The sequence below is a fragment of the Eumetopias jubatus genome, unplaced genomic scaffold (assembly GCF_037043125.1).
Source record: "Eumetopias jubatus isolate StellerSeaLion01/CBP00866 unplaced genomic scaffold, mEumJub1_p1.0 scaffold_6, whole genome shotgun sequence".
Classification (NCBI taxonomy): Eukaryota; Metazoa; Chordata; class Mammalia; order Carnivora; family Otariidae; genus Eumetopias; species Eumetopias jubatus.
In genome coordinates this window covers 108280126-108308106 of record NW_028274812.1, presented here as the reverse complement: position 1 = coordinate 108308106, position 27981 = coordinate 108280126, and the positions used below count along the sequence as shown (strand labels likewise).

Sequence of the window (27981 nt, the reverse complement as noted above, 5' to 3'; positions counted from 1 at the left end):
CTGAAGTGTTGGGATTGGGAAGGGTGTTTGGGTAGGATGCCCCCACCAAATCCCAAATGTGTTCTGGCTGTATTAGGCCTTTGGTGTCAAGCCCCCAGGCCTTCTGGCTCCTCGGGCCCAATCCCCCAAGTCATGGCTGCCTGGGTCTGGCTAGGAAAACATGACTTTACCCTCTGTCTCCCACCCCATACTTGCCAAGCCTTCTCTCCCTAGGTTTCCCGGCAGCTGAGGTAGCTCAGGGCCAGGGCCGGGGCGACCGAACCATCAACCCTCCCTATCCCCACCTTTGGCTGATGCAAAGAACTCTGTTCCAGCACTTTCTCCACATGTTGTCCATGCCTATGTCCTTGGTCCCACCTCAATGTGCCTTCTATGCTAGGTACCCTTAGGGTGGCAAATGGTGGATTGGTGGAAGCTAAAGAGATCAACCTGTAGTTCCCTGCACCCCTACCCAGATGGAGCTGGGCCTCAGGCCTTTGGGAGCACCAGAGAGCCGATCACAGCCATGGAGACGGACTCAGAGTTAGCACCCCGCCCCTTGCTTTTAGAACCTGCTCAGTAGGCCATGCTTGTAAAACTGCTTTAGGTAAGTCTTGCTAAAGCAAACAGTAGATAGGGGAGGCTCAGGCTCCAGGCCCTTAAAGGCTCCTCTTCTCCTCCCTATTTCCCCCTCCCCTCGCCCACAGCCACCCCAGTGCTTTGGGAAACAGAAGCCCACTCTTGATCTTTCCGCCACTTCTCACTCGTCATCTGTCTGTGTTTGGGTAACAAAGACTCTTCCATGTTTAAGCCAGGACACCCAACACCTGCCGCATCCCTCCCACCCCCACAAAAACAAGTGCCCAGATCTGACGCCTTGGAGTAGAGCTGAGAACACCCGGGGTTCAGGACGGGGCTTTCCGGTGGTTCCCCGAGTAGGCATAGGAGATGGGATGGCGGGTCCCAGGCCTCACGGTGAATGTGTTGATGGGGCTTCCATGGTGGGGGGTGCTGTGGGGAGACCTGGGATGGGGGAGCAGGAGAGAGGGAGGTTAATATTTGCAGCTAGTTAACCAACAGCCCTCCCATCTCCCTCAGGGCACAAGAGTAAAAGATGTGTAGCTCAGCGCTGTGGTATCTGCCCACACAAGCCCCGGTGGACAGGGTGGGACCTGGGTGGACCAGTACTGATTCCAGACACAGGGCTCCTCCTCCCAGCTAGGCTTGGCGGGCCTCAGGATAGCGCCTAATACCCTTCTGTTTGGAACTCTTCACTTCTAGCCTGGGTCTGGATCCTTCTCTGTGTCGCTGGGCAATCCCCATAGGCACACAAGGGCCACTCAGGTCTCCCCACCACACCACTCTTAGCCTGCAGCTCTGAGTCTCTACAGAGTGGGAAAGAGGAGGTAGAAGAGGGGGAGCTGGTAGGGAAAGAGAGAACAAGGGAGAGGGTGGGAAATAAGTTAGCAGGTCAGGCAACCGCCCACAGCGCTCTTCCAGGTTAAGCGCGCCTCGCGTCCCTTTCTCTGCCCAGAGAGCCAGAGGAGAGAAAACCCAACGTGCCCGGACTGGTGGCCACGGCCTGGTGGGTTCCTCTGGGGCCCCGAGGGCAGGGCCTCCACTCACCTTGGCTTCCCACCCCGGGCTGCGTTCCTCGCCCCGCCCCCAGCTCACCTGCCGGCCGTGGGGGCGAAGCCACAGTCGCCGCTGGGCGCCTTGAACTTGGCCTCCCCGCGGGCGGCGCCCTCCATGGACAGCCTCCGCGCGTGCAGGCCTCCGCGGAGCGCGCGGCCCGCCGAGTTGACGCGCCGCATTTCCGGGCCTCCGGGCGGCGGCCCGAAGCAGTTGGGGGAGCTCAGGCTGCGGCCGGTGGCGCCGCGGGGCTGCCCGGGGCTGCGGTGGGGCTCCCCGACGTACAGGCGCTTCTTGATGAGGGAGCGGCCCCCGCCCGAGAAGCGCTCCAGGCCCCCGGCCCCCGCGTGGAGCGCGCCGGCCGGAAAGTGCGAGAAGCCGCGAGGCGCCGAGGGCTGCCCCAAGTCTGGGAAGTTGTTCCGGGGAGGGGATCCCCGGCGCCCCAGATATTGGAGGGTCGGGGCGGGGGGCTCAGGGTCGTTGCTGAACTCTGGCGGCGGCGGGATGAGCTCAAAGTGGAACTCCCCCTCCTCGTCATCGTCGTCATCCCTCTTGCAGGAAGGAGAAGGAGGGGACGAGAAGGATTTGGGCAACAGGCGGCCCCGGGGGAGGTTGGAGGATGCCGGCCCTTCCCAGGCCGGAGGGACCTGGGGCTCCGCCTTTGTCCCGTTGTGCCTGAGGCTTGGCTCCGTGCCCTCCGGGTCTCCGCGGGGCTGGGGCTTCCACTGACTGGGTACGGTGGGCTGTGCCGACGAGGCCAGCTGGGCGTCCTTCTCGGCCTCCTTGGGTAACTTGGGGACCACAGTGAAGGAGTTGGGCCGGCCCTCGTTGTGGAAGATGCTGTCAGAGCCTGCTTGGGGCTGGCTGCTGTGGCCACGGAAGGTCCCTGGCAGGGAGGACCGGCCCAGGGCCAGCCCTCCTGGCCTCCCCTTCTGGGCTCTCTGCCTGGCTGCAAGGAGCAGGGCCATCGGGGAGCCTGGCTGCACCACCTCCCCAGTCACCGGATGCCTGAGGAGTTCATCGGCAGGCTGGGCTGAGGTGGGGGGCTTGGCCGGCTGCCCCTGGGGCTCCTTCACCTCCGCAGGTTCCCCTGACCCTACGGCTGAACCTGTGGCCCGCGGTGCCGTCCCAGCAGCAACCTCTTGGCTGGGGCTTTTCTGGCTGCGACAGAGCTTGTAGAGAAATGTCACCTCTTCTCCGCCAGGAGATCTCTTTGGTGGGAGGGCTGGAGCTGAGACGGCTCCTGGGGTAGGCGGCTTACTGGGCTCTGTGGGGCGCCCTTCTGCCTCTACCTGGCGGGGCACTGTAAGTTCTTGAGGTTTGGGCTTCTCCCACTGCCCAGCTGGGACTGGGTTCTTCTCTATCAGCTGGGATGATGTGGTGGGCGCAGTTATGGCTGCAGATGGTATGGCGGGCCCGGGCACAGCATTAGGTGGTGTGGCTGGCCCAGGCGCAGGCGCAGGCTTGGGTGGTAGGGCTGGCCCAGGAGTGGCCTTGGGTGGTGTGGCTGGCCCAGGCACGGCCTTGGACTGAAGTGGTGTGGTTGGCAGAGGGGTGGTGGATAGAGGGGGCAGATTCTTGGCCACAGGCTTAGAGAAGTTGCCATTATCCCCCCTGTTTTCAAAGATTCTTCCCCCTTCTAGCCGAGGTTTGGGAGGCAGAGACCCTACGCTGGGCTTGGCTTCCTTCTCTGCTGATGAGGAGAACCGGGCCTCCAGCTCACTGCGGATCTGCCGGACACTGGGAGTTGGGGCATCTTGGGGGATGTAGTCCACAGGAGGGAGGGTCAGGCTGGTGGCAGTCCCCTTGTTGGGCAGGCTGCAGGGACTCTTCTCAGGAACGCTTGGAAGGGTCTCCTGCTCTGGCAAGCTTGGAGGAGCCTCTTTCTCTGGCAGGCTGGGGCCCTTCTTGCCCTCCTTTTCCTCAGAGGCCACTGCTGAGCCTGCCCTGTGACTGAGGAATCTGTCGTCCCTCCTGGAGCCACAGAGATAGGCTGCCAGCTCACTCCGCAGCTTTTCCATCTGGCTGGGATCCCTCCAGTCCACAGGTTCTGAAGAGGCTGTGTCCTCTGGGCTGGGGGGGGTCGGTTTGGGTTTGGGAGCAGGGGAGCTGGATTTGCGGCTTTTTGCAAACACCGAAGGTGGAGGAGCTACTTTCTCAGCAGAAGGTAAAGGAGGGGCAGCTGGGGGGAGGGGCGGTGCTGGGGGGGGTTGCGGGGGTGCGGGAGGGGCCAGGGGAGGGGCTGGCGGTGGCGTCTCAGCATGTTCTTTAGTCCGGGACTGGGACTGGCCCAGTGTGGGGCTGGCTGGTGCTGCAGCCCTGAGCTCCCCTGGGTGGTCTGGCTCAGGGGCCCTGTCCGGGTAGACCTGGGACGCGGGGCGGATGTGGAAGCTGGGAGGCAGTGGGAGTCGATTGGGGGCTTTCTTGGTGGCCTCTTCTTCCTCTAGAGGAGTCCCCTGTGCTTCCTGAACTGGGATGGATGAAGTCCTGACTGGGGTTGGGGGAGGCACCTTGAATGAGCGTGGGAAAGTGAGGTGGGGTTCTGGCTTAGGGCCCAGAAGACTCCCCTTTGGCTCAGCTGGGCTCTGGGGGGGGCTGGTTCTGGGGGCCTCTGGCTGCCTGCCATTCAGAGCTACCTCCGATTTCCACTTGGTGACACCCCCAGGGGGAAAGAGGCGAGTCCCTGTTGTATGAGGAAATGCTGGGGGTGCTGGGGCTGGCAGAGGGGGTTGGGGTGGGGCTAGAGAGGCCAAGGGTGGGGCAGGAGGAATGAAGTCAGGAGGGGTGGGCGTCGATGGGGAGGAAAGGGTGGAGACAGGGGCTGGGGCCCCCAGTACTGGGGGTGGAGGTGGGGCTGTGCTGGGTGGGGGTGGGGGTTCCAGCAGCAGGGGAGGCGGTGGGGGCGCCATGGAAGGTGGAGGCGGTGGGGACTCCTCTCGAGGTTGTGAAGTGTCCAGGGGTGGCCCTGGGGCCGGGCCTGGGGGCGGTGGGGGGATGAGTGGGTCCTGCCCATAGTGCCCAGGCCTCAGGTCACCCACAGAGCTGTACAGTCGGAGGCTGCCGTTGACTAGTGAGCTGGTACCTGAAAGAAGGGAGAAGCAAAGAAAAGGGGGACAATGAAGCCAACCAGCCTTGCCCATCTCTTCGGGGCGGCACCCAAGAGAGTAACTGGCCAGTTTCATGCCTTTCCTCCTGAACATCAGGTGAGGGAGCAGCAATGTCTCCAGTCTCCTGAGCTGTCCTGGGAGTGAGCCTCTCCTTTCTAGGGAGGGGCCCCTGCTTATCCTGGGCACAGCCACTGGAGCCCGGACTGAATATCCTCTGTCTGCTTCACTCCTCTATGCCCTGCTATGTGCGGGGACTCCCTTATCCTCTGGCTACAGGTGGGTTGAGCCGATGGACGCTGCTGGCAGATCAGAGGGTGGGGGCAGAGAGGCCAAGGCATTGAACCCTCGGCTCCCTTCTTGACGGGCCACAGTCAGCAAGGGCTGCTTTTCTGTCAGGTTAGCCCCTGTCCGACAGCTCAGAGCTAGGAGTAGCTCCCCACTGCTCCTTTGGCCTCTGGGGCACCACATCCACTTCAGTCCCCAAACCCTGCTCACACCCCTGTATGTCACGTCATCCCTTTACTAAACGCTTTGGTTAGCCCCTTTGAGTTGCCATCTGTTTCTCATGGGGGCCTCGGCTGATACAAAGCCAGGAAAGCCAGGGTTCAAATCCCAGCTCTACCACTTACTCAGATGTGTGACCTCGGACACACTAGTTAACCTTGCTGAGCCTCTGTTTCATCATCTATAAAGTGGGCATAACGCCAGTGCTTACCACATAAAGCTGTTGTCAGGATTCGTGAGAGAATTCACATAAAGACACATAAAGGGCTGATCATGGTGCTAGGCCCATAGTAGGCACTTAAGGATCGGTGACCCCTTTGATTGTTACCAACTGCACATAACCTTTCAGACTGTGAGACAGCAAAAATTGGGAGAAGAACAGGAAGTTGGGGATCAGGGCCAGGGGCCTGGAGAACTTCTCAGTAGGAAGTTCAGGTGAAAGACCCATAGGAGGGAGCAGGATGCACGAGCAGCTCCTGCTTTCCAAAGCCCCGGAATCTACCAAGAACCCAGCCTTCCACCTCGCAGAGAGCTTCTGGAACAGATGCTGGACTGAGGGATGGAATGGGGGCGGGGTGTGTAGAAAGAAGGTGACCTGAACACCCGGGCACTAAGAGACGCTGAGCACCTCTGGCCCCGGCAGCTCACACCCCTCCCTTCTTGGACCTGGACCCCAGTCCCCCCACTCTGCAGAGTCTGCAGACCGCCAGGATGCCCTGTTATTTCTCTCTTAGGGGCACCCGTCCTCTGCTTCCCTGCCTCTTAGTTTCTAGCACAGAGCATAACAAACCCGGGGAATGTGAGCTCTGAAGGCTCCTCCCAGCTGTCTGACTTCAAGACAAAAAACATACTGGGGGGGGGGGGGGAGAAGAAAAAACTAATATTCATTAAGCACCCAGGTGTTGGGGCGTCTGGGTGGCTCAGTCGTTAAGTGTCTGCCTTCGGCTCAGGTCATGATCCCGGGGTCCTGGGATCAAGCTCCACATCGGGCTCCTTGCTCAGCGGGGAGCCCGCTTCTTCCTCTCCCTCTCCCACTCCCCCTGCTTGTGCTCACTCTCATGCTTTCTCTCTCTCTCTCTCAAATAAATAAAATATCTTTAAAAAGAAAAAAGCACCCAAGTGTTAGGAGCTGTAATACAGCAGTGAAAACGAAACAAAAATAGTCAAAATGCTGGCCCTCCTGGAGCTTATGTTTTGAGCAGACAATGAGACAAACAACGAACATAGTACATCCGTAAACTAGTACCACATTAGCTGATGAGTAATATGTGGAAAACAGCCAGGAGGGGTGCTGGGGGTACGATCTGAATAGGGTGGTTAGAGAAATCGCTGAGAAGGTGACAGTTGAGCAAAGAGGGAGTAAGGGAGGGAGCTGTACCTACATATAGGGCAAGAGCAGCTGAGTCAGGGCGAACAGCAACGCAAAGACCCTGGGGTGGAAATGTGCCTGGTATTGAAGGGCAACAAGGTTACCGGGATGGCCGGGGCAGTGTGAGACAGGGAGAGAAAGCAGGATGTGAGCCCAGGTGAGGCCAGATTCTGAGAGTCCTGGCAAGAGCCTTTGCTATGAGTGACACAGGAAGTCACTGGCACCTTTTGAGCACGAGTATGACAAGAAGTGACTAACGTCCCATCCCGTATTTCATTTACTCCCCCAGAACTGGAACTGTGTTGGCCCCGGCTCATTTGCAGATACAGAGGTGCCAGGGGTTAAGTGATTTGCCCAAGGGAGCAAAGCTAATCTGTAGGGGAGCTGGGACTGAAAGCCAGGTCTGTCTGACTCCAGGGTTCTTTCCACTGCTTCATGCTGCCCTTGTCCCTGCTCTGGCCTTGGCCCTCACCATCCTTCCCCCACTGGAAGTGGGCCTTAGCCAGCCTTGACTCTCTTCAACTCCCACCCACTGCAGCCAGTAGCCAAAAGGCCCGGGGACTCCCGCTTTATCACCAGCTGCGGCAGTGGGCTGGATGCTTGGGCCAAAGGAGGAAAGAAAGATGGACAAGCCCCAAGCCCAGGGCCCTTTTACCTGTCTCTTCTTTGTTCGCAAAGTCTCCTGGCACAGAGGGGGTGGGCACAGCCAGTCCATGGTTCTCCTGGGCATTCTGAAAGAGGGCAGAGAGAGCAGGGAACAGGGAAAGACAGACAATTCTTAGATTGCTGCTCTAGGAGGTCAGTTTACTGCTCAAAAATCAGCAGTGATGGTGAGGGTTTGTATAACCTTATGAATATACTAAAATACAAAAGGGCTAATTTAAAAGGGTGAATTTTGGGGTGCCTGGGTGGCTTAGTAGGTTGAGTGTCCGACTCTTGATTTTGGCTCAGGTCATGATCTCAGGGTCTTGGGATCAAGCCCTCTGTTGGGCTCCAGGCTGGGCATGGAGCCTGCCTGGGGTTCTCTTTCTCCCTGTCCCTCTGCCCCTCCCCGCTCAAATAAATAAATAAATCCTTCAAAGGGTGAATTTTATGTACAGGCGAGTCTTGTTATTTGCAGTAGTTATGGTCTGTAAAGTTGCTTCGAACACTGAATTAGAAAATGTGGAATCAATACACCAAGGAAAGTACAAGATTAGGTTCCTGCAAACTTCAGTCAAAGCATTTTCATCAACTGGTCAATACAGAACTTTATTTTATGTGTGTTTCTGTTTAAAGACACCTTATTTAATATATTCTTGACACGCTGACATTGAACTCATGGCCAACAGCCCTATATCTCAAGCCTGAACAAAGCTTATCTAACATACGTAGTTTTTTTCTGTAAGGCACATCACAGCCTTCTTGCACTTAGGGATGTTAGCACATCAGCGCTATGCTTGGGGGCCATTTTAAACAGTGAAATCACCAACAAAAAACAAAGAAATTTAAAAAAAACCATGGCACTAAAGAGCAAAGAACACTTATTTACAGTTTGAGAACTGAAGCAAGAAGGCAAAGTGTCTTGTTTGATCTCAGCTGGGACCGTGTGCATCGGGCGACTCAAATTTTTCACAGCTCTGCACATGTCCAAAGTGTCTGGAGTATTGCTTTGGGGGTTACAAATAAATTTCAGCGAGTAGGTGAATCTGCAAATACAAAATCTGCAAATAATGAGAGTCGACTGCCTATGAATTATATCTCAATTAAAATAAAACAACAAAAGTGGCTTGCTCCCCCGTGCATGTCCACAAGTTAAAAGCCAAATTCTTCAGCCTGACCTCCTGTTCGCTCTTGGTTTTCATTAGGTATTTACAGAGAAATAAATAAATTAAAAGTGGTGAACTGGAATATCTGTAGCACTGCAGGTGCTACACAAACCATAATGTGTTTACACAGCTGTTGGTTTGTACATACTATTTTGCATCCTATTTTTTTTACCAAATACACATTTCCATACATCAGCAAAGTCCACATACCTGTGTTTTGAAGTGCTGTGGTACATTTTATGGTAGCTTTCAAGGTCCTCAACACTCTGGCCTCATACATCCCAGCCAGCTTTTATTTCCCACTCAACCTGATAGACCCATCCCGCATTCTAGCTTGACCACCCCTCTTTCCACTATCCTTCCAACCCATACATGGAGTTCATATTCATCCCTGAGGCTGCGTGTTGGTCAGGCTGTGCCCCTCTTCCCACCTTCTATTTCTAACAATAATACCCCTTGCTCTATGCTCTAAACACATGATCTCCATCACACCACTCTATGAAGATGTTATCCCCATTTACCAGATGAGGACACTGAGGCTCAGAAATATTTGGTAAATTGTCTGTAGTCACACAACCAGTACTACCACCCCTGGGTCTGTGGTGCTCACGTTTCTCGGTATTTTGCTTCTCTGAAATCTCTCATCCTTCAAGGATTAGCTGAGCCCCTCCAGGAGGACAGCAGAGGTGAAGGGGCTAAGGGCACTGTCTTTGGAGCCAGACTGCCTGGATTTGAATTCCAGATCCGCCACCTCCTAGTTGTAGGACTGTGCTGGTTGCTTAAGCTCTCTGTGTCTCAGCTTCCCTGCCTATGAGGTGGTGATAAAAACAGAATTTACCTATTCTAGGGCAGTCATGAGGATAAATGACACAGTACACAAAAAGCACTTTACTGCTAGGGTGTGGTGAATGCCCGTTGAGTGTGAGCCCAATAAACATTATTAGCAGGAGCCCTCACTGACCTGACGCTTTTTTTTTTTAAGATTTTATTTATTTATTTGACAGAGAGACAGAGAGAGAGTACAAGTAGGCAGAGCGGCAGGCAGAGGGAGAGGGAGAAGCAGGCTCCCCGCCGAGCAGGGAGCCCAATGCGGGGCTCAATCCTAGGACCCTGGGACCATGACCTGAGCTGAAGGCAGACACTTGACTGAGTGAGCCGCCCAGGTGCCCCTGACGTGATGCTCTTCAGAGCAACCCATAGCAAAGCCCCTCAAAGGAAGATTTTTGTTTGCTCGCTTGATATTCCCCTCGTTCCTCCAATGAGATGTGGTTGACCCTGGAGCCCAGGGACTATGCCCTATGTGAATCCCCCAAAGCTGGACACACGGTAAACTGTGTTGTTACTCACTGATGGGCTAATGGTGCTAACTCTCTGGGCTTAATGGCCTCATGAGTTCACATATAAGACGGGGGATTCAAGACAGGCATTTCGAAAATATCCGTGAGACTCTGGGTTTCCAAGGGCAATGTCGGAATTACTCTTTGGCCATTTGGGGGCAACAAACCACTCATCTTCTCATTCTCAAAAAATTCTGACTCTGGAATAGCCATGAGGCATCATCTTTCTCCTGCCTCTCAGTAATTTTTTCCTGCCTCTACTTAATTCACACGGCCAACACATACCCATTCTTCACAGCTCTCAAACCCAGTGATCTGGGCCAAGGGGAGGCCCAGGGGCCAGCCAATCCGAGGAGTGTCTCCCAAGACATTCTGAGATGCCACACACACACACACACACACACACACCTGACTGTCTAATAAACCTTCATCAAGTATGCACCCTCTTTTGATGAGGTAGATTTTGATGAGGTGGAGACCAGATCTTCAAAAGCCACCCACGGCTGAGACTTCTGTTTACTCTTTTGAACATAATTGGAAAATAAAAAGACACGGGGACTCAGCATAAAAAGTCTTGGATTCCATTCGTGCTCTGAATTTTGCCAGGGGTGTGACCTTGGATGAGCAGTGGTAGCAGTGATTTTAAACCATCACTTAGGGCGCCTGGGTGGCTCAGTTGGTTAAGCGACTGCCTTCGGCTCAGGTCATGATCCTGGGGTCCCGGGATCGAGTCCCGCATCAGGTTCCCTGCTCAGCGGGGAGTCTGCTTTGCCCTATGACCCTCCCCCCTCTCATGCTCTCTCTCTCATTCTCTCTCAAATAAAATCTTTAAAATAAAAAATAAGAAAATAAACCATTACTTACATACCTACTGTGTGCCAACACTAAGAGCTTTACCTACATTATCTCAAGTCCCTTCACAGAGTCAGGGTGCAAACCTAGACCCTGCGATTCACCTTTTCTACAAATCACCCATTTTCTTCACTTACAAAACAGAGATAATATTTCCTACTTTGCATTATGAGGATAAAATGAAATAATATCCCTAACCCAGGAAACCAGTGTTAGCTGAAGGCTGATGTCTTCCAATCCTCTCTCCTACAAAGGGGAAAAAATTGTGAACAATCAAAGCTTAGCTGCCTGGAATCCTAGAAGCATCTTCTGGGTCACCCGTGATGCTCCAGTATAATTGTGCGTGAAAGAGGAAGATGGACAGATTTTATGGGCCGCCGGTCCTACTGCCCATCCCATCCTTGGAACTTCAAGAACTCTGGAAACACAGTAGACTCCCCAGACCACAGGATGGAAGTCTGTCTCATGAGTGGTCTTGGAGCAACAGTGCAGGCAGAGGTCAGGCTTCTCAGGTTCTCCCCACAGAGATGGGGGGCCCAGCACATGACCACCACCTCACTGCTCTGCTTGAGCTGCTGTATTCTCCTCTGTTCACGCCCACACAGTCCCAGCGGCTCACTTAGCCATCCCCTCCACTGCTTTGTCTCCAGGCAAGGCAAAGACACTCATTTTCACCTTAGTCCTAGAAAAACAGACCCAGAAGGTGAACTCCCTTCACTCATCAGGGAGACCCAGGCTGCTGGCTGGGATGGCGCCATGTTTCAGTGGGCAAATGCACCAGTGTAGACAGCATCCACCTCCATGAGTGCTGAATTCCCTGACCTGCCTCCTTGAGCCTCAAAGAACAGAGGAAAAGCCTCCTTAAGAAGAGGGCTTGAACATGACCCCTAAATGCAATGTGTGATCCTGAACTCAATCCTGGGATGTGTGCCATGAAGAACATTAAAGGGGCAATTGGCAATAACAATATAAACATGCATTAGATAAAAGTATCATATTAATATTAAATTCCTGAATTTGGTAATTGTGCAGAAAATGTCTCTGTTCTTAGGTTACACACAGTGAGGTATTTAGGAGTATAAGGACACAATGTCTCAATGGTTCAGGAAGAAATATTGTATATATATCAAGGATGGAGGGAGCAAGTAAAGCAAATGTGCTGAATGTGGGTGAAGGCTCTAGAGAGTTCTTTGTACTATTCCTGTAACTTTTCTGCACATTAGGATTGGTTGAAAGAAAAAGTTACTTAATGCCACTGAACTATACATTTTATTTATTTTTATTTTATTTTTTTTTAAAGATTTTATTTATTTATTTGAGAGAGAGAATGAGAGATAGAGAGCATGAGAGGGAAGAGGGTCAGAGGGAGAAGCAGACTCCCCGCTGAGCAGGGAGCCCGATGCAGGACTCGATCCCGGGACTCCAGGATCAGACCTGAGCCGAAGGCAGTCGCTTAACCAACTGAGCCACCCAGGCGCCCTGAACTATACGTTTTAAAATGGTTGCAATGGTTACTTTTATGTTATATGTATCTTACAATTAAAAAAAAATGGTTAAAACAAAAGATAAGACCATGGAAAGAGAAGGTGCTGAGAGAGCCTCAGAGCTTTCCATCTGTTGGATGTCAGCACCTCACACCATCTTTCTCCCGCCGTCTCCAGCACTCCCAGGCTCAGCAGTAATAATGGCAGTTGCTGATTTCCTAGCACTTACTCTTTATCCCGTGCTCTTTCTGTTTTCTGTCTCTTAACTCATTTACTTTCCACAACAACCTGATGAGATTGGTGCTGTTGTTTCTACCTGACTTTTACAGAAAAGGACACTGAGGCATCGAGAGGTTAGGTGACTTGCCCAAGGATCTACAACTAGTTATATATCCCTGTCTTTCCAGGCACCTGGTCATCATGCGCACACCCAACTTGTCACCCGGTTCTGCCAGGCATTTCCTAGGTCCCTCTCTTCTCGCCACCCCTCCAGTTCGCCCCTTCTTCAGTCTTCACTGTCTCTTACCCAGACAGACAGATAGATGGACTACCATCATTGTCTCCAGATACTTGCCTGGCCTCTGCCTCACTCCATTCTTTAAACCAGATGCCAGGATGGTCTTTCTGAAATGCATCTCAAAGCAGGTCACTTCCCTGCTCAGAAACCTTCCACTGGTCCAGAGGATGAAACTGAAGCACCTTCACATGGCATTCGAGAACTTTCACAAGCTGTCCGCTCTGCAGCTCCTGCCATCTTCTCCCTACCTTCTCCACAAACCCGGGGCTCCAACTAGAGGTTCTCATCTTTTTCCCACTCCAGTGTCCATGGGGACCTGACTCAGTCATGAGCAAGTGGGCTCCCTGCAGCAGGGATCCTCAGTAAGCCAGAGACACCACACTCTGAAGAGGCTATTTGGAGGTTCTGTGGGTGGGTGAATAGCTTGAAAAAGCCCCTAGGTGATTCAGCCACACCTCCCTCCTCCACCTGTTCAGAACCACTGCAGCTGCTTGGGATTCATTCCTGATCCTTCTCGGGTCTCCACAGCCTTGCTCTTGCTCTGACTCTGCCTGGGATGCTCTTCTTTGCCTGGGAAACTCCTAGTTATCCTTTAAATCCCAGAGTAAATGCCCCTGGTCCATGAGCCCTCCTTGGCAACTCCAGCCCGAGTTAATTTCTCTACCCCATGTGTTCCTCACCCTGTGTGCATTGTTACCACAGCTGACATTTATTAGGTGCCTACTATGTGCCTATAGGCACCATTGTGAGTACTTGACATGTAGCAACCTAGTGAGTCCTCAAGTAACCCTTAGAGGCAGGTTGTTTGTATTTTATAGAAGAGGACTCTGAGGCACGGAGAGGCGAGGAACATTGCTCGAGGTCACACAGCTAGTAAGTGGCAGGGTCAAAATTGGAACTTCGGAGCCTGCCCTCATGCTTCTCCTCGAGCACAGATGGAACCTATCATAGATGAGTGTCATCTCTGCTGCCCCAGCCCAGCCTCTTTCTGGGTCAGGTGTCAGCTAATTCTTTGTTCATGCTTGGCACAGAATGGAAAACGCAACAAGTTTGTTAAGTGAGTAAACTCCTGGAGGAGTGAATGAGGGGAAGAAAGAATACAGGAGAGGTGGAAAGCCTGTCTGTGTTCTGCAGCCAGCCCTACCACCAATGAACTCAGAGCAAAGTCACTTGTCTCTCTGGGCCTCCCTGCCTCTTCTGTAACCGCTTGCCAAGGATCACTTCAACCATGGTGCTCTGTGAGTCCAGGCCCATAAGGTGTCCTGCCAGTGACTCCGCTCACCCTGTGCCTTGTGCGGTGGCCTGGGCACTCGGGGCCAAGCCTCCATGACAGGGGGTTAGGACAGAAGTCCGCCATCGCCTGCAGATCCTCGGGATCATTCTGTGTCTCCCGGGAGGGGAAGAGGCAAGTGGGATGAAGGAGAAGTTCCTGAAGCTGCTTTCCCAGCAGCCACAGGGTGAGGCCAAGAGGGCGGGCTTGGGCTTGAGGTCACTGCTGACCTCAGACAAAGGGCTCTGACTGTCGCAGTCAGTCCAGGAGCTGGACGGTCGTTGCGCTGAGAAAATGACAGAGCCCCATGCCCCGGGGCGCTGCCCACAGGGGCTGGCATGCGCCTCAAACAGACTCAGGGGAGAGGGGTGTGTGGCCCTTAGAGGATGGCAGCCCACGTCCACAGCGGGCCACACCACCCCGTGCGCAGAAACCGAGAACAGGCAAACGAGCGTCTGAGCACCGCCCCGCCCCCCCCCTCCACGGGCGGCTGGCCATGACCGCGCCCCTCCCGGTCTGACCACGCCCCTCCCTGCTCAGCGGCCTCAGAGCATGGACGCCTGGGGCAGAGTCCAGACCCGGCCCTGTCGGGTGGGGCCCTCCACCTGAAAGTGGGTCTCAGCCCCTCCCTGTCCCCAAACCAGGACAACGCCTAGAAGCTAACATCATTGATCACCTCACTCCCAGCTCCCTGGCTCAGTCTAAACAGCTTTTTACAAACCATCACAGGCTGGTATACCGGAAAGTTACCCAGCAATGATTAGTCGCTGGGGAGGATGGGGGTGGAAGCAATTCCAAGACTATTTATATTTATTTTCTACCTTATACGTGTCTCTAGTTCTCAGTTCTTAACAACGGACGTCTGTGTCTTTCATAATTGAAAAAAAAAAACCCAAAACAATAGTTATTCTTTTAAAAAATGAACTTGGGGCTCTTGGCTGGCTCAGTTGGTAGAGCGTGAGACTCTTGATCTCAGGGTCATGAGCTGAAGCCCCACGTTGGGCCTACTTAGCAAAACAAAACAAACAATATAACATGAACTTTGGAGTCAGACAAACCAGACTGGTGGTCTTCATTTAACTCCATTGTCTCAAAGGAATCAGAGACCATACCTGACACATGGTCAGTGCTCAAGAAGTGTGCCCTTGTCTTGCCTTCTGAGGCTCAGTTTTCTCATTTGTAAAATGGGGATGATCTCACCTCCCTTAGGTTTGTGAGGATGCTGGAGTCCACCACATACCTAAAGAGATCCAGCAGAGTTAGCACTCCAGAAAGGGCATTTTCCCCCGGGCTTTCCTTCCTCAGGCCCTCACACAGCACAGTGGTTAGCAGTGTCTCCAAGTCTCCCAAGAACTTGTCCATGGTACAGCCTCTCACTTGTTGTCTCTGGTTGAAGCTGAAGAGACCGAGCCTTCCCTATGGTCAGAGTTAGGTCACCGGAAATCCCTGCCCTTTGACTACAACACTTCAGAGTTGAGGAGAAGGAGGAAGGGTGGAAAACACTCACTATTTGAGGGTAGGTTATCTTTCCCTTAAAGTTTTAGAGGGTCAGAGTCCTACCAAGCGCTCAGGGGTCGGGACTCACTCCACGGGCGGCTCCAGCCCTACCCTCTTGGCCTCCTCTTGCCTTCGACACACACATCCTCATGCCTGGGATTCCTCAAAGTCCAGCCAAACCCCAAGGCTGGGTCACCAGGGGCTGGGCCAATGGGCAACACATGGTTGACCCTGGGTGTGGGCCAACTCTGAGTCTTAGCCACACATTGTGGAATGCAAGCCTCCTCACCAGATTGCTCCTGGAGCTTGGCTGGGGCACCTCAGGATGGGTGTGGAGCTGCAGGGGGTAAAGGAAATGACCCTAAGTCAGATTTAGAGTTGGCCATGATTGGGGGAAACCACTGTAGGCTGGGGGAGCAGAGGGATGGAACCCCAGAGTGAGAGCCACAAGGAAACCCTTCCAAAGTCCCGAGCTGGGTGACACCCAGCTAGGTGTTGCTTGGCTTTGAAGAGCAATGTGAGGTAGCGGGTGCTGTCCAGGGGCAGGAGGTACAGGGTCCAGAAAAGCAACTGTGTGTTCTCCACAGAGCAGCTTCTCTGAAGTGGAGAGTCAGTGAACATTTTATAAAAGACCTTGATTTCTTCTTCCACCCTGGCCTCTACCCTTTGTCACAGCTCAAACCCCCTCCTGGGGGTCAGAGAAGAATCTCCACTAATGAGGCCCTCTTCCTCTGAACCTACCTGCTATCCCAAACTGCTCTTGAACGCAGGGCCCTGCCCCTGGCTCTGTGCCATGAGGGCCTTGCTCTGGTTCCCTACGGGGCGAAGAGTCTATGGGATCAAGGGGACATGCCCTTAGAGCCCATACCACCCCCTTCTTGACCTTGCTCTAGGCACCAAGGCCCCTAGAATCCCCTGCTTCAGTGGCCCTGAGTCCACTTCTAGAGGTTCTTCCCCAGTTAGTCCTCCTGAGTGCAGCCCAAGCTGGGGGTCTGCATATCCCTGAGCCCATAGTGTGGCCAAGGGGCTGCTATTTGTGGGTAGCATGAGGGTGTAGACGTTCAGGGTGAGGCCCTCACTGTGAGGGAAGGAGCCAGGTGGGTAGAGGAGGCAGTGGGCTACCATGGGGATTGGAGGCTCCTCGTGTATGCCATCTTGTTACAGGCCTCTGCCACCCACCCCCACACAAACACACAGTGCTCCCTCACCCCGCAACCCTTCCAGCTAATGTCAGCCACATGAATCAGTCAAGAACCAACAATGATTGCCCTGCTTGGTTCATCCTAAGGAGCTCAAACCCCAACCCCAAAGGGGGCGTGGACCTTGAGTTCAGAGATGAGCTGAAAGGGAGTTGAGTGGAAAGCAGAAATTCGGCTAACTTCGAGCTTCCAGGCACAGAGGAATAGGGGGAGGGATCCAGAGTAGATGGAGCTTCCTGCCCCCGGCCCAGCCTGACACCTCCCCAGGCACAGCCAGGCCTGCCTGACTCATAGGGTGGGGTGACCCAGGGAGCTCTCACCGCTTGGGGCACCCCTAGGGACCTGTCCAGCCAGTTTCCCTATATTTGCCACATTGGCATTTAATTGTTAATTCCTCACATGCGTCACCCTGGATGTGGTTTGATTCAGACCAGAGGAGGGCAAGAGGGAGCCCCAGAGAGAAGTACAAGCTTCCCACTACTAGCTGTTCGATCAGCTCAGCTCTGGAAAGCTTGGGCAAGCTCTGGCTTGAGCCCTGGGCGCGGCCTCCCCTCAGGGGTAGCAGTAAGTGGAGAGAAAGGATCCTTCCTCCACTCAGCCCAGGCCCCCAGTGGTGTGGACTGGACTGGATTGGGAGGAAACCCGGGCTCTTGTCCCATCTCTGCCTCTATTGAGCGGGGTAACATGGACCCTCCCCTCCCCAGGCCTGGGTTTTCTCATTCTAATGAGCGTCAGGGTCCTCCCCAGTTCTGAAGTTCGGTGATTCTGATCCAGTTCCTCTGAGCTCAGTCTAAACTGAGCAGGAAGCAGGAGGGAGGGTGGCTGGGACACTGCCCTTTGTAGCAGCAGGAAACAGAGCTCGAGCAGTGATCTGGGTGTTGTGAGGGGCTTGGCTTCTTGGGGGGGGGGCTCCTGCCTCTCCATTAGGAGTAATTTAACATAGAAAGTCACAGCTGGGGAGACCCTGAAGGACCATCTGGCGTAACCCCCACAGATGGGTGAGGAGCCAGGGGCCCAGGGAGAGGAAGGGCTTGGCCCTCAGCCACCCGCAGCGCCCAGACTGGTGCCAGCTCCTTGAGGATCACTTGGGTCCCGTCCCAGTCACAGAGGGATCCGGACGTACTTTTCATCCCTGGCCCCAGCTGCCTGAGAAACGAGTTCTTGGTTCTCTGCCCTTCTCCGTCAAATCGAGTGAGGAGGCTCCAGGAAGCAGTCCGAAGCATTTGCCCTTGCCTTGCCCTCCCCCTCAGGCCCTCCCCTCCTGCGCCCATCCCTTTGCAGGCCCACGTGAAGGGCTGAGGGTGCGTTCAGAAGGTGGCTCAGGTGCACGCAAAGCTCGAGGAAGAGCATGGGCCCTCGCCGGGCCTGTCACCTGGTTTCTCGGGCACGGCTGCCTTGTGTCTCCCCTGCCCCAGGGAAGCCTGGCCTGGGAGGAGCACTCTGAGTATGGGAAGGGAGGACAGGGAGGGGCGGGGCCTGCCCGGCCAGGACAGTGTCAGGCAGGGCTTGGGCGCCGGCCCAGCTCCCCACCCACCTTAACTTGGTGGGGCCGCGGGGCGTGCTGCGTGCGAGCGTGTATCCACGCGTGGACGCACACCCACACGGAGCTTCTGCCCTCCTGCTTCTCATTCTCCCAGCCTCTGGCCCCAGCTGGAAGAAAGCAAAGGACCTGGCCCGGAGCCTAGAGAGGAGCTGGATTCCCCTCAACCCAGGAGCAGGTGATGAAGGATGTTGGGGCTGCTGTGTATCCTGTGACCTGAATCGGGAGCACAGGGATGTCCCCAGGATACAAGCCATCAGGCCAAGGGTTCCTGATCTAAAGGTGCATCATAGGTGGGCTTCTGGGGGTCTGAGAGGGGCCTCCACTGAAACTGTAAGCAAAATTGCATACACGTGACCCATAGCCTCATCAAGGTCTCAAAGGGGTCTATAACCCCAAAGAGGCAAGAGACCCTGGTGTCCAGCAGGCCTCAGCTATTGGACAGGGGTTCAGAGAGGCTGACAAGAGAGATGCAGGTGGTTCTGCAAACTGGTGCTGGAAGAGAAGAAAAAAGCTTCTAGATTGTGGGTGGAAGGGAGCATAGGATGGCCTGAATAGAACTTGGACCCTGGAGCCTGGCTGTGGGGCTCCAAGTCCCAGCTCTGCCACTTAGGAGCTGTGTGACCTTAAGCAAGTTATTTTCCCATCCTGTGCTCCAATTTCTCCATCTGCAAAATGGGAATTAACAACAGCACCTTCCTGATACGGTGGCTCTGTTGACTCTGTTAACATACTGGAGGCACTTGGAATGGTGCCCGACACACAGTAAGGGCTCCGTATGTGTAAGCCACGATCCCAAGGCCAGGCCACCTTATGGGACCTTGCAAGCTGCAAGGTGGATTTGCTGGGGCAAAGCCCCCATCTCCTGACTGGCTCAGAGGCTTGCCTGGAGGACTGGCCCCCAGAAGGCAGTCTTGGATCTCCAGGCCGGATCAGCCAGCCAAGCCCACTCCAGTATGTTCCTCCAACCCTCTGCCGACCCCCACCCCCACCCCCACCCCGCAGCCTTCTGCCTCGCCTGCCTGTGCTCTGCCCAAACCAGAAGGGATAGGGCAGAAAGGCTGGGACAGGCCCTAATTACTGCAGGGACCCAAGTGGGTGGGTCGGGTAGAGGATTTCGGCCAATCAGAACAAACTCAGCCGCACCACCATTTACTACCCCTTTAGGGGCTGGCGCCACTCCAGGGGCAACATCCCTTTATTTCAATATTTTAACAACCAGAACAGGTATGGGTGGGTCAGCCCTGGGCCCAGATGAGGGGACAGAATCTAATTCACCTTCAGCAATAGAAAAATCTCAGAATTATTTCACCTGCATTTATGGGGGCAATGACCCCTGTAACACTTTTATGCATCTCTGGAAACAAAGTTAGGGGCTGACTCTTTTGCTTTATACCTTTTTGTTGGTGGTGTCGTACTTTCTATATTTGCCTATAATTTCCACAAGTTGCTTTTATTTATTTATTTTTATTTTTTTGAGAGAGAGTGTGTGTATAAAGGCAGAGGGGAGGGGCAGAGGGAAAGAGAGAATCTTAAGCAGGCTTCATGCCCAGCACAGAGTCTGACATGGGGCTTGATCCCATGACCCTGAGATCCTGACCTGAGCCAAAATCAAGAGTCAGATGCTTAACTGACTGAGCCACCACAAGTTGCTTTTATAAGCAGAAAACAAATTAAAGTTGCAATTCCCAGAGGTCTGTGTGCTCAGCCCTCCACCTACGGGCCTTGGGGATGCAGCCAGGAGAATATAAGACTCAGTGTCTCCCATCTAGAATCTCAGGGTCTGGTTGGTGAGGCTGGATAAACCACAAAAACTCAGGCGACAGGGACAGAAGTGGTTGTGCCAGGCAGCGCTAGAGACCAGATCCCTCTTCAGTCTGGGTGGCACAAATCCTCATGGACACCAGTCATAATATTGTTCCAACCAGGAGCCAGGCCTGACAGGCAGGACTGAACCTAGAATTTAGGCTCTAGACCCGGGCTGTGCAGTCCAGTAGCCACTGGCCACGGTGAAATGTCACTCGTCAGGGATGTATGTATAAGTACAGTGCATCAGATTTCAAAGACTTAGCATGAAAAATTCCATTTCTGGACTTTCTAATCTGAATTTCTAATCTGAATGTAAAACATCTCAGTAGTATTTTTTAACATCGATTTAATGTTGAAATGATAATCTTTCAAATATATTGAATTAAGTAACATATATTATTAAAATTAATCCTGCCTATTTCTATTCACTTTCATTGTAGCTACTAGAAAATTTAAAATGACATACAAGGCTTGCATTGTATTTCTATTGGACAGCCCTAGTCTACACTGTCCCAGAAAACCCAGGAACTCGTCTCAGCCAATAGAACCCGTCAGAGAGCAGGTATTTTGAGTCTTTCTCCCTCCCCAAAAAACAAAAGCCCAACTATGGCTCCAGAAGGGAGTTTTTGGTTTCCTGCAGCTTCAGACCCATGAACAATCCTGTCCCAAATGCCCTTCTCCCAGGGGTCACTGCTATTTGTCCTTTGAGACAGCTCAGGTGTTACCCTCTTCCAGGAAGCCCTCCTGGCCACCCTGGATTGGCTGCCGGTGCTCTGAGCTATGTTCCAACAGTCTGTTTACTCACTCATGTCCTCCCCTGAGAGCAGCAATGCTGGCTCAATCATCTCTGCGTGCCCGCATCCAATGCAAGGCCTGGCACAGAGCAGGCTGTGGTCCATGCTTGCGGAACATGGACGTGAATCCTGCTTAGCTAGAGGTACCCATCGCTGTGCTAACTGCACACAAGTTCCCCATAACCTCTCCTCGGGTTTCAGACACCCCTAATTTCAGCCTTCCTGCCATGAGTCTCAGCCACGCCTCCGCCCAGGAGCCACCCTGGGTTGGCATCAGGAAGGAAGGGAATGAACAGGGGGTGAGGCTGATGTCCACTCAGGCTAGGGCAGGAGGGGCTGCCTCCTCTGGCAGCCGAGGTAGTCCATCCAGAGCAGACCCACAGACCCCAGCCCAGAACCATACTCACCAGCGGAAGGAAGGTCAGTAGGGGCCGGACTCTTGGCCGAGCTTTCAGCGTGGCTGTTCCTGACTCACTCACAGAGTCAAACCGATTGTCTCCATAATAGATGCCACCTGGAGGAGACAAGTGCAGGAGACCATGAACTGGAGGTCAAGGGCATGTGGGATGACTGAGTTAATCTACCCTGCAGTTCTGAGGGAGGAGAGCCAGGCCCTGTGGTTGGCCCATCTGACTCAGCTCAGCGCCTCTTACACAACAAGATCCTGTCAATGGCGTGGGTGCTCACAGGACCCACTGCAGTGGGGTTGGGAGGGACTCCAGGGGGCTGTTTCTTGGGGCCTCAGCTTGCCCCAGAAGCATGTTCCTCCTGACCCCCTGTACAGCTCCTGGGTCTACACTTCGACAAGTCGTCCCTCCTTTAGGGGCCCTGAGAGTGTGGCCAGTGCCCCAACTAAAGCTTATCTCTGAGCGAGGGAGGAACGCAAGGTGGCTTTTTTTCTCAAGTGTTTGAATTTCTAGTCTGGAACAAGCAGAGCAGATGAGGTCACCTGCTGCTCCCAGTGGCCCAGCACCCACCTTCTGGACTCTTCTAACTCAAGATATCCTTAATCCCCAAAACCAGCAATGGCTGTGAGCATGGCTCCATGCATTGCACCCTTGAGGGCAGAGCAGGAGTGGGACAGAAGGATCCCTGTACCTAGTACAAATCTCAGCTCGGCTCCTTACTGGCAGTGTTGTGTAACTTCTCTGGGCCTTGGTTTTCCTATCTGTACAATGGGAGTCATGTTAGTGCTGACCTTATAGGACTGTTATGAGTTAGTGTGGCCTACACTTAGTAAGTGCTCAACAAATGTGGTCCCTTCCACTGTAGGAAGATGATACAAAGATCTTTCTCTTCCTCTAGTTACTGGGTCTGTGTTCTAGGCTGTTTCTACAGTAGTGGGGAGGGTGTGAGAAGCCATTCACACTTCCTCAACCAGTCTTCCTCATGACCCTTAATGCTCATTGATAGGGTTTCATAGTCTGTCCCAGGTTCACACTGTCACCTCCTAGAAGCAAGGGTCACTGTGGACCTCCTATGTTGGTCATGAGCAAGGGCTTTCACCCATTTAACAGGGCAAGAGGGACTTTTTGCTCCTCTCTAGCCAAAGGGGAAAGAGAAGAAAGGTCAAAATCCCAATGAACCAGAATCCTGTAACTGGAACATTGAACAAATCATGATTACTTTTCCCTTTGCACCTGACTCCAGGAGCAAATTGCAAGAAAGCCAAAAGATTTATTCAAGAGAGACTGGGCTTGTCAGGGAAGTCCTGAGATCAGAATACATTCACCCCAAATTCCCACACCTACAGCCACAGCTACCGCTCTATGTGAGAATCTGGGTTTTGAATGCGCCATAAAGGCTCTTGAGAACGTCACAGCAACTGGACGTAGAGCCCTTTGTGTGCTGCCCCAAAGGCAGAGAGCAGCTGGGACATTCCCGATTTTCCACCTCTGAAAAGGGGCCAAAATGACAAGTTTTCTGTGTGCGCCACAGTCCCTAGTAACTCCAGTTCCCAGCAGTGGGCTGCCCAGCGCCCTCCAGGAAGACATGGTTGCCCAGTCCCTACGAGGCTCCACACCTGAGCCTGGAGATCAAGATGCCAGGGGGCAGGTGGGGGAGGAGAGGGGAAGCATAAGAGTGCAGATCTGGCCCAATCAGAAACCACTAAAGTAGAGATAACGGGAAAACCGATGACGGTTACCCCTAAGGTCCACCTGATTCTCTCTGGCTTCTAAGAGTTTGCCTGTTGACACCAGGATCTCCTGGGACATTCCCTAGATAGTGCTGTGTGGACACCAAAGGTCTAAATCGGACGTGCGTGAATATGGCTGCTGGGCCCTTCCTAGGACTGGGAGTGGGGTGGGGTTAACACAGAGATAGCAAGAAAGGCAGGCTCCCAGGCTGACCTCTTCTCTAATCATCTCATCTCTGCGCTAGTGTTGGGGTCTATGAAGACTCCTTTCTACAGCTGAATTGTCATGACATTGCTGTGTGCCTAGAAACTCTGGAAGGGAGCACCCTGGCAAGGGGATCACTGTAAATAGTAGTAATAATATAATAATAGGTAAAACTTATTGAGCAATTTTAATGGACCAGGCACTGTTCTAGGCATCTTGCACATTATTCATTCACTTAATTTTTAAAACAGTTCCATGCAACTGGGACAGTCCTCATCCCCATTTTACTGATGAGGAAATAGGGGCACAGAGAGGTCTAAGAACTTGCCCAAAGCCTCAGAGTAAGTGGTGAAGCTGGGGTTTCTGCTGCAGGGCTGATCTCTGAACCATTACCTGCCCTGCTTCCAGAGTAGGGAATCCTAATCCCGCCACATACATGGTGTGGATGGGAGAACGGGCTGCGAGGGGTGGGGGGGAGGCTATTTGGGGGTAAGAGAGTCTTGGCTGTGGCCCTGGAGCAGCTCTGGGGAGGGGTGGGAGGTGAAGCTTGCCCGGGGGCACGCTCAGGCTGGGGCAGAGCTGAATCTGACCCCCACACAGGTGCAAGGGCTCTAACCACCTCACAGATTCCATGGTTCTAACTACCTCACAGATTCCATGACTCAGCCCTGACTGGGAGGCACTGTTGTCTTGGTTTGTGGTTGTTTTCAGCAGGGGAAACCCCCCTTTTTAAAAAAAGATTTTATTTATTTATTTGACAGAGAGAGACACAGCGAGAGAGGGAACACAAGCAGGGGGAGTGGGAGAGGGAGAAGCAGGCTTCCCGCTGAGCAGGGAGCCCGATGTGGGGCTTGATCCCAGGACCCTGGGATCATGACCTGAGCCAAAGGCAGATGCTTAACGACTGAGCCACCCAGGCGCCCCAGCAGGGGAACCCTTTCTAAAAATACAGTCGATCTCTGGGAAACCCATCAGAGGCGAGAGGCTGTGCCTGAGGCAGGGGTGGAAGGCCCCGGTGGTTCCTCCCCACGAGGGTGTTTCTTGGAAATCCAGTTTGGTTCCCCAGTTCTAAGAAGTGTGCCTGGGGGTCAGGGCAGGAAGTGTGGTGACAGAGTTGGAGTGTGTTGTGAGAAAGGCTCCAGTGGCCACCGCTGGCTCTGAAGATGGCAGGGGCCATGAGCCAAGGAATGCAGGTGGCCTTTAGAAGCTGGAGAAAGAAAACAGACTCTCCTCTACAACCTCCAGGAGGGAACAGAGTCTTACGGACGCGTTAATGTTAGCCCCATGAGACTTGTGTCAGACTCCTGACCGACAGAACTTCAGATAATAAATGTATGTTGCTTTAAAAAAAAAAACAAAACGGGCGCCTGGGTGGCTCAGTCATTGAACGTCTGCCTTGGGCTCAGGTCATGATCCCAGGGTCCTGGGACTGAGCCCCGCATTGGGCTCCCTGCTCAGTGGGGAGTCTGCTTCTCCCTCTCCCACTCCCTCTGCTTGTGTTCCCTTTCTTGCTGTGTCTCTCTCTGTCAAATAAATAAATAAAATCTTTAAAAAAAAAAAAGGAAAAACCAAAACACAAAAAAATGTGTGGCTAGAACCTGCCAGACTTTCCCTGGGCCCCTCATGCCTGGGCTCAGTTTTTTTTTTTTTTAAATATTTTATTTATTTATTCGACAGAGAGAGCACGAGCAGGGGGAGTGGCAGAGGGAGAAGGAGAAACAGGCTCCCCGCTGAGCAAGGAGCCCCCGATGTAGGGCTTAATCCCAGGACGCTGGGATCATGACCTGAGCTGAAGGCAGATGCTTAACAAACTGAGCCACCCAGACATCCCTGGGCTCAGTTCCTGACTGGTAAAGGCACAACAGCAGGCGACGCAAGAGGGGCCACCACCATGAGCTGGGTCCTCCACAGGTTCAAGGTCAGGGCTGGGGCTTTCTAAGCCTCAAGATCAAGGTCCAAACTAAACAGAAAGACAATAGAGTCCAACTTGGGGATTTTCCCATGGAAGTAAATGAACTCGGTTCCAATCACAGTCTTAAGGATGCTAGAATGGGCCTTCCTGAGAAGCAGCCCCCTCCTCAATTGATGAGATAAAGGAGGGCCAGGCCACCTCTTGAGGACAGAAGGGGAAGTGAGGAGGTGGAGGGAGTGACAAAGAGGAGCCTGGACAGTTTGCCCTCTGAGTACACGATGAGAATGCTCAGTAAGAAAAGATGCTGTCCTAGTGTCTTATCCACTCTGAAACCTAGAAACTCCCTCTGTGCCTGTCTTTTTACTCGGTCCCTTGCCCACTGGAAGAGTCCTTGGGGATCTCGGAGGTCTTGAGCTTGCCACATGGCCCAGAGGGACACCTGAGGAACATCCCAGCGGGATTCAGAAGGCAGGGAAGTGGAGAGAGCCACCATGGACCCAGAAGCTTCCAGAGAAAGGGGGCATCTTCGGGGGGCAATTCCAGCAGCCAGGAAGCCTTGGGAGGCCCAGGGAGTGGGGTCTGAGCACAGCCCCAGCCCCAGGTGGGCCACAGCCCTGTCAAGATACAAACAAGCCTCTCTGCCCGGCAAACTCATCTCAAACAAGCACAGTGATAATGGAGGAGGAAATTCAGATCTGCCTCCACGTACCCAAACCTGATCATTAAAACAATCCCAGCTTCCCCCCAAATGAAATTCTCTTTCTGACAGGATTCTGTGCAGGATCCCTTTGCGTTTGGTTACATTTGTCTCTCACAGATTGACAGGAAACAAAGGCAGCTTCTCATTCACACTTCCTCAAGGATCTGAGCTCACATAAATGCCATCTAATATCCAGAAACCTGGTTCAAAAATAACTCTTGGTGGCCACATGTGTTTCAGCAGGAAGGCATCTTCTCAGACCTCACCCCGGGGATGGCAGCTCCCTCCTCCACGGCCTCCTTTCAGGGGAGAACCCCACCCTGCTGTTGGCTTGAGGGGTGTTCACGTTGAGGCTGAGGCTGCGTGGGCTCTGAGGAGGCCAAAGCAAGGCCAGGAGACACCCAGGCAGGCCACAGCTCCCCAGCTGGGAGGGGAGGCAGGATGGTGCGGGGCCCAGACTGCGGGTTCAGCGCCCCGCTGAGCCTGGTTCCAGTTCTATTCACTGTGGGGCCTTGGACATGTTTCTAGGTCTCTCGGAGGCTGTTCCTCATCTTTGTAACTGTGGGCGATGATCCTGACTGGGGGAGCTGGGTGAGGCTGAGTGAGAGACACAGTGTATAACAGGTGAGCACAGCGCCCAGCAGATAATTTCTGCTCAATAATTGGGAGGGCTGCTTATCATTGTCATCACCATTCTCGTCATTGCGTTCCCTCTGCCCCACCTTAGCTTGCTCCGGCAAGGTTTTGGCTGTGAGCTTGAATCACAGCAAATTAAGTGTAAATAGCTGTACCCCTGGGTGTGAGCCACGGGGAGGGGGGTGGCCCTTTGCTCTCTTTTCAGGGAGAACTCTGATTGCGGACATTTGGGGCTGCACTTGGCAGATGGGAAGACAGAGGTGCAACGTGGGTGGGGCTGGTTCAAGGTCGCAGAGCAGCCGCATGCTGGGACCCAAACAGGGTGCCTGACTTGTAGTGCTGGGCTGCGGGCACAAATGATGCAGTGCCTTACATACGGCACATGGCTCGCTGCCTCTCCCCATACTGGTTCCCTTTGTGTGTGTGTGTAAGTGCAGTGGGGTGGGTGGGGAGGCCTGCTTTGGGGAAGCTGAGGCCTGGACACAGTTGCTGCTTCCCTCCCAGCCCTCCCTTTCTCCCCTTCTTGCCAAAAGGAACAGCGTCTCATTGGGTCTTTGGCATTTCTTTTCTCCCAGAGTTCAGGGTCGAAAGCCTGGTAAAATGCTCTTCCTTGCCCAGCCCCAAAGCGACCACAGATCTCCATGGAGGCTGAGGCTTGGGACCGTCCTTTAGCTCTTTCCCCAAATCCTAGACAGGTCCGAGCTAGAGAGAAAATTAAAAATAAAAATGCAAACGTCTAACATCTATTAAGCAGGTATTATGAGCTTGGCGCAACTTGAAGTGCTCTGTACATTCCCATTCACAAACCTTGGGGGAGACACTCTTATTATCCCCATTTTGCAGATGAAGAAACTGAGGTTCAGAAAGGTTAGGTCCCCTGCCTGAGGTCCCACAGCTGGTGAAGGAAAGGGGCCAGGATTCAAGCCCAGGCAACCTGACTCTAGAACCCTCTGGCCACAGCCAGCACAGCAGGAGAACGATGCAGGGGTCTGGCATCTAGACCCGCCATCTCCTCTTTTTCCAGAAACTCAAAACGGGATGCTGCCTAGAGGAAACAAATGGACCTAGGAATCAGCTCTGGGGGTCACATGGTGGCTCCTTAATGTGTTGCCTGAGGATTTCTGAGCACTTTCTCAGGCTTTGTTTCTCCACCTGTCCAATGGGGATCATTACTCCTCTGTTGCAGGAAGCCTCCCAAAATCAGAGGAAGGAAAGCAGCCTGCAGGGACAAGAGGAGGGCTGGGGTGATGGTGTGGAGCCCCAAATTTCCAGAAGCCCCCAAATGGCCCCAAGAGCACTGGCTCCAGGGTCTAATCCCAGAGGCTTAGGAGCGGTGGGGCTGTAGCTGAGGGAGTTTGTTGCCTTGACACAGAATAACCCAGAACCCCCAAATTGACCCCCACCTCCACCCCATGGAGATGAAGCAACCAATCCTTGGTCACTAAGGAGCCCCAGCCTTTCAGGGAAGCAGCAGGTGGGCCCCACAAATGTAACCCACAAACGACGTTAATGAGGCCCTTCCTTGCTAATTAACAGGTCCACATGACAGGAACCTGAAAAGGCCAGTCTGTCCCAGCAAGCCCCAGCAGGCCTGACCCAGGCACCAGAGAGAGGCCTTTGTCCAAGGGCAGAGGGGACGCTGAAGGTTGGGCTGGGCCTGAGCAGGAAGCCACAGGTAGAGGAGTGGGGATGG

At 53.6% G+C, this 27981-nt stretch overlaps 1 protein-coding gene across 1 annotated transcript in view; it reads right to left on the bottom strand.

Moving 5' to 3' along the window:
- Positions 1-884: 884 nt before the first annotated feature.
- Positions 885-27981, bottom strand: part of CUNH6orf132 (chromosome unknown C6orf132 homolog) — a 31571-nt gene continuing 4474 nt past the window's right edge. The window contains exons 2-5 of the mRNA XM_028097527.1: positions 21106-21212; positions 7247-7322; positions 1654-4693; positions 885-1002 (exon numbers count right to left, since the gene is read on the bottom strand). Of these exons, the coding sequence (XP_027953328.1) occupies positions 885-1002; positions 1654-4693; positions 7247-7322; positions 21106-21212 (3341 nt within the window). The remainder of the gene's footprint in view (positions 1003-1653; positions 4694-7246; positions 7323-21105; positions 21213-27981) is intronic.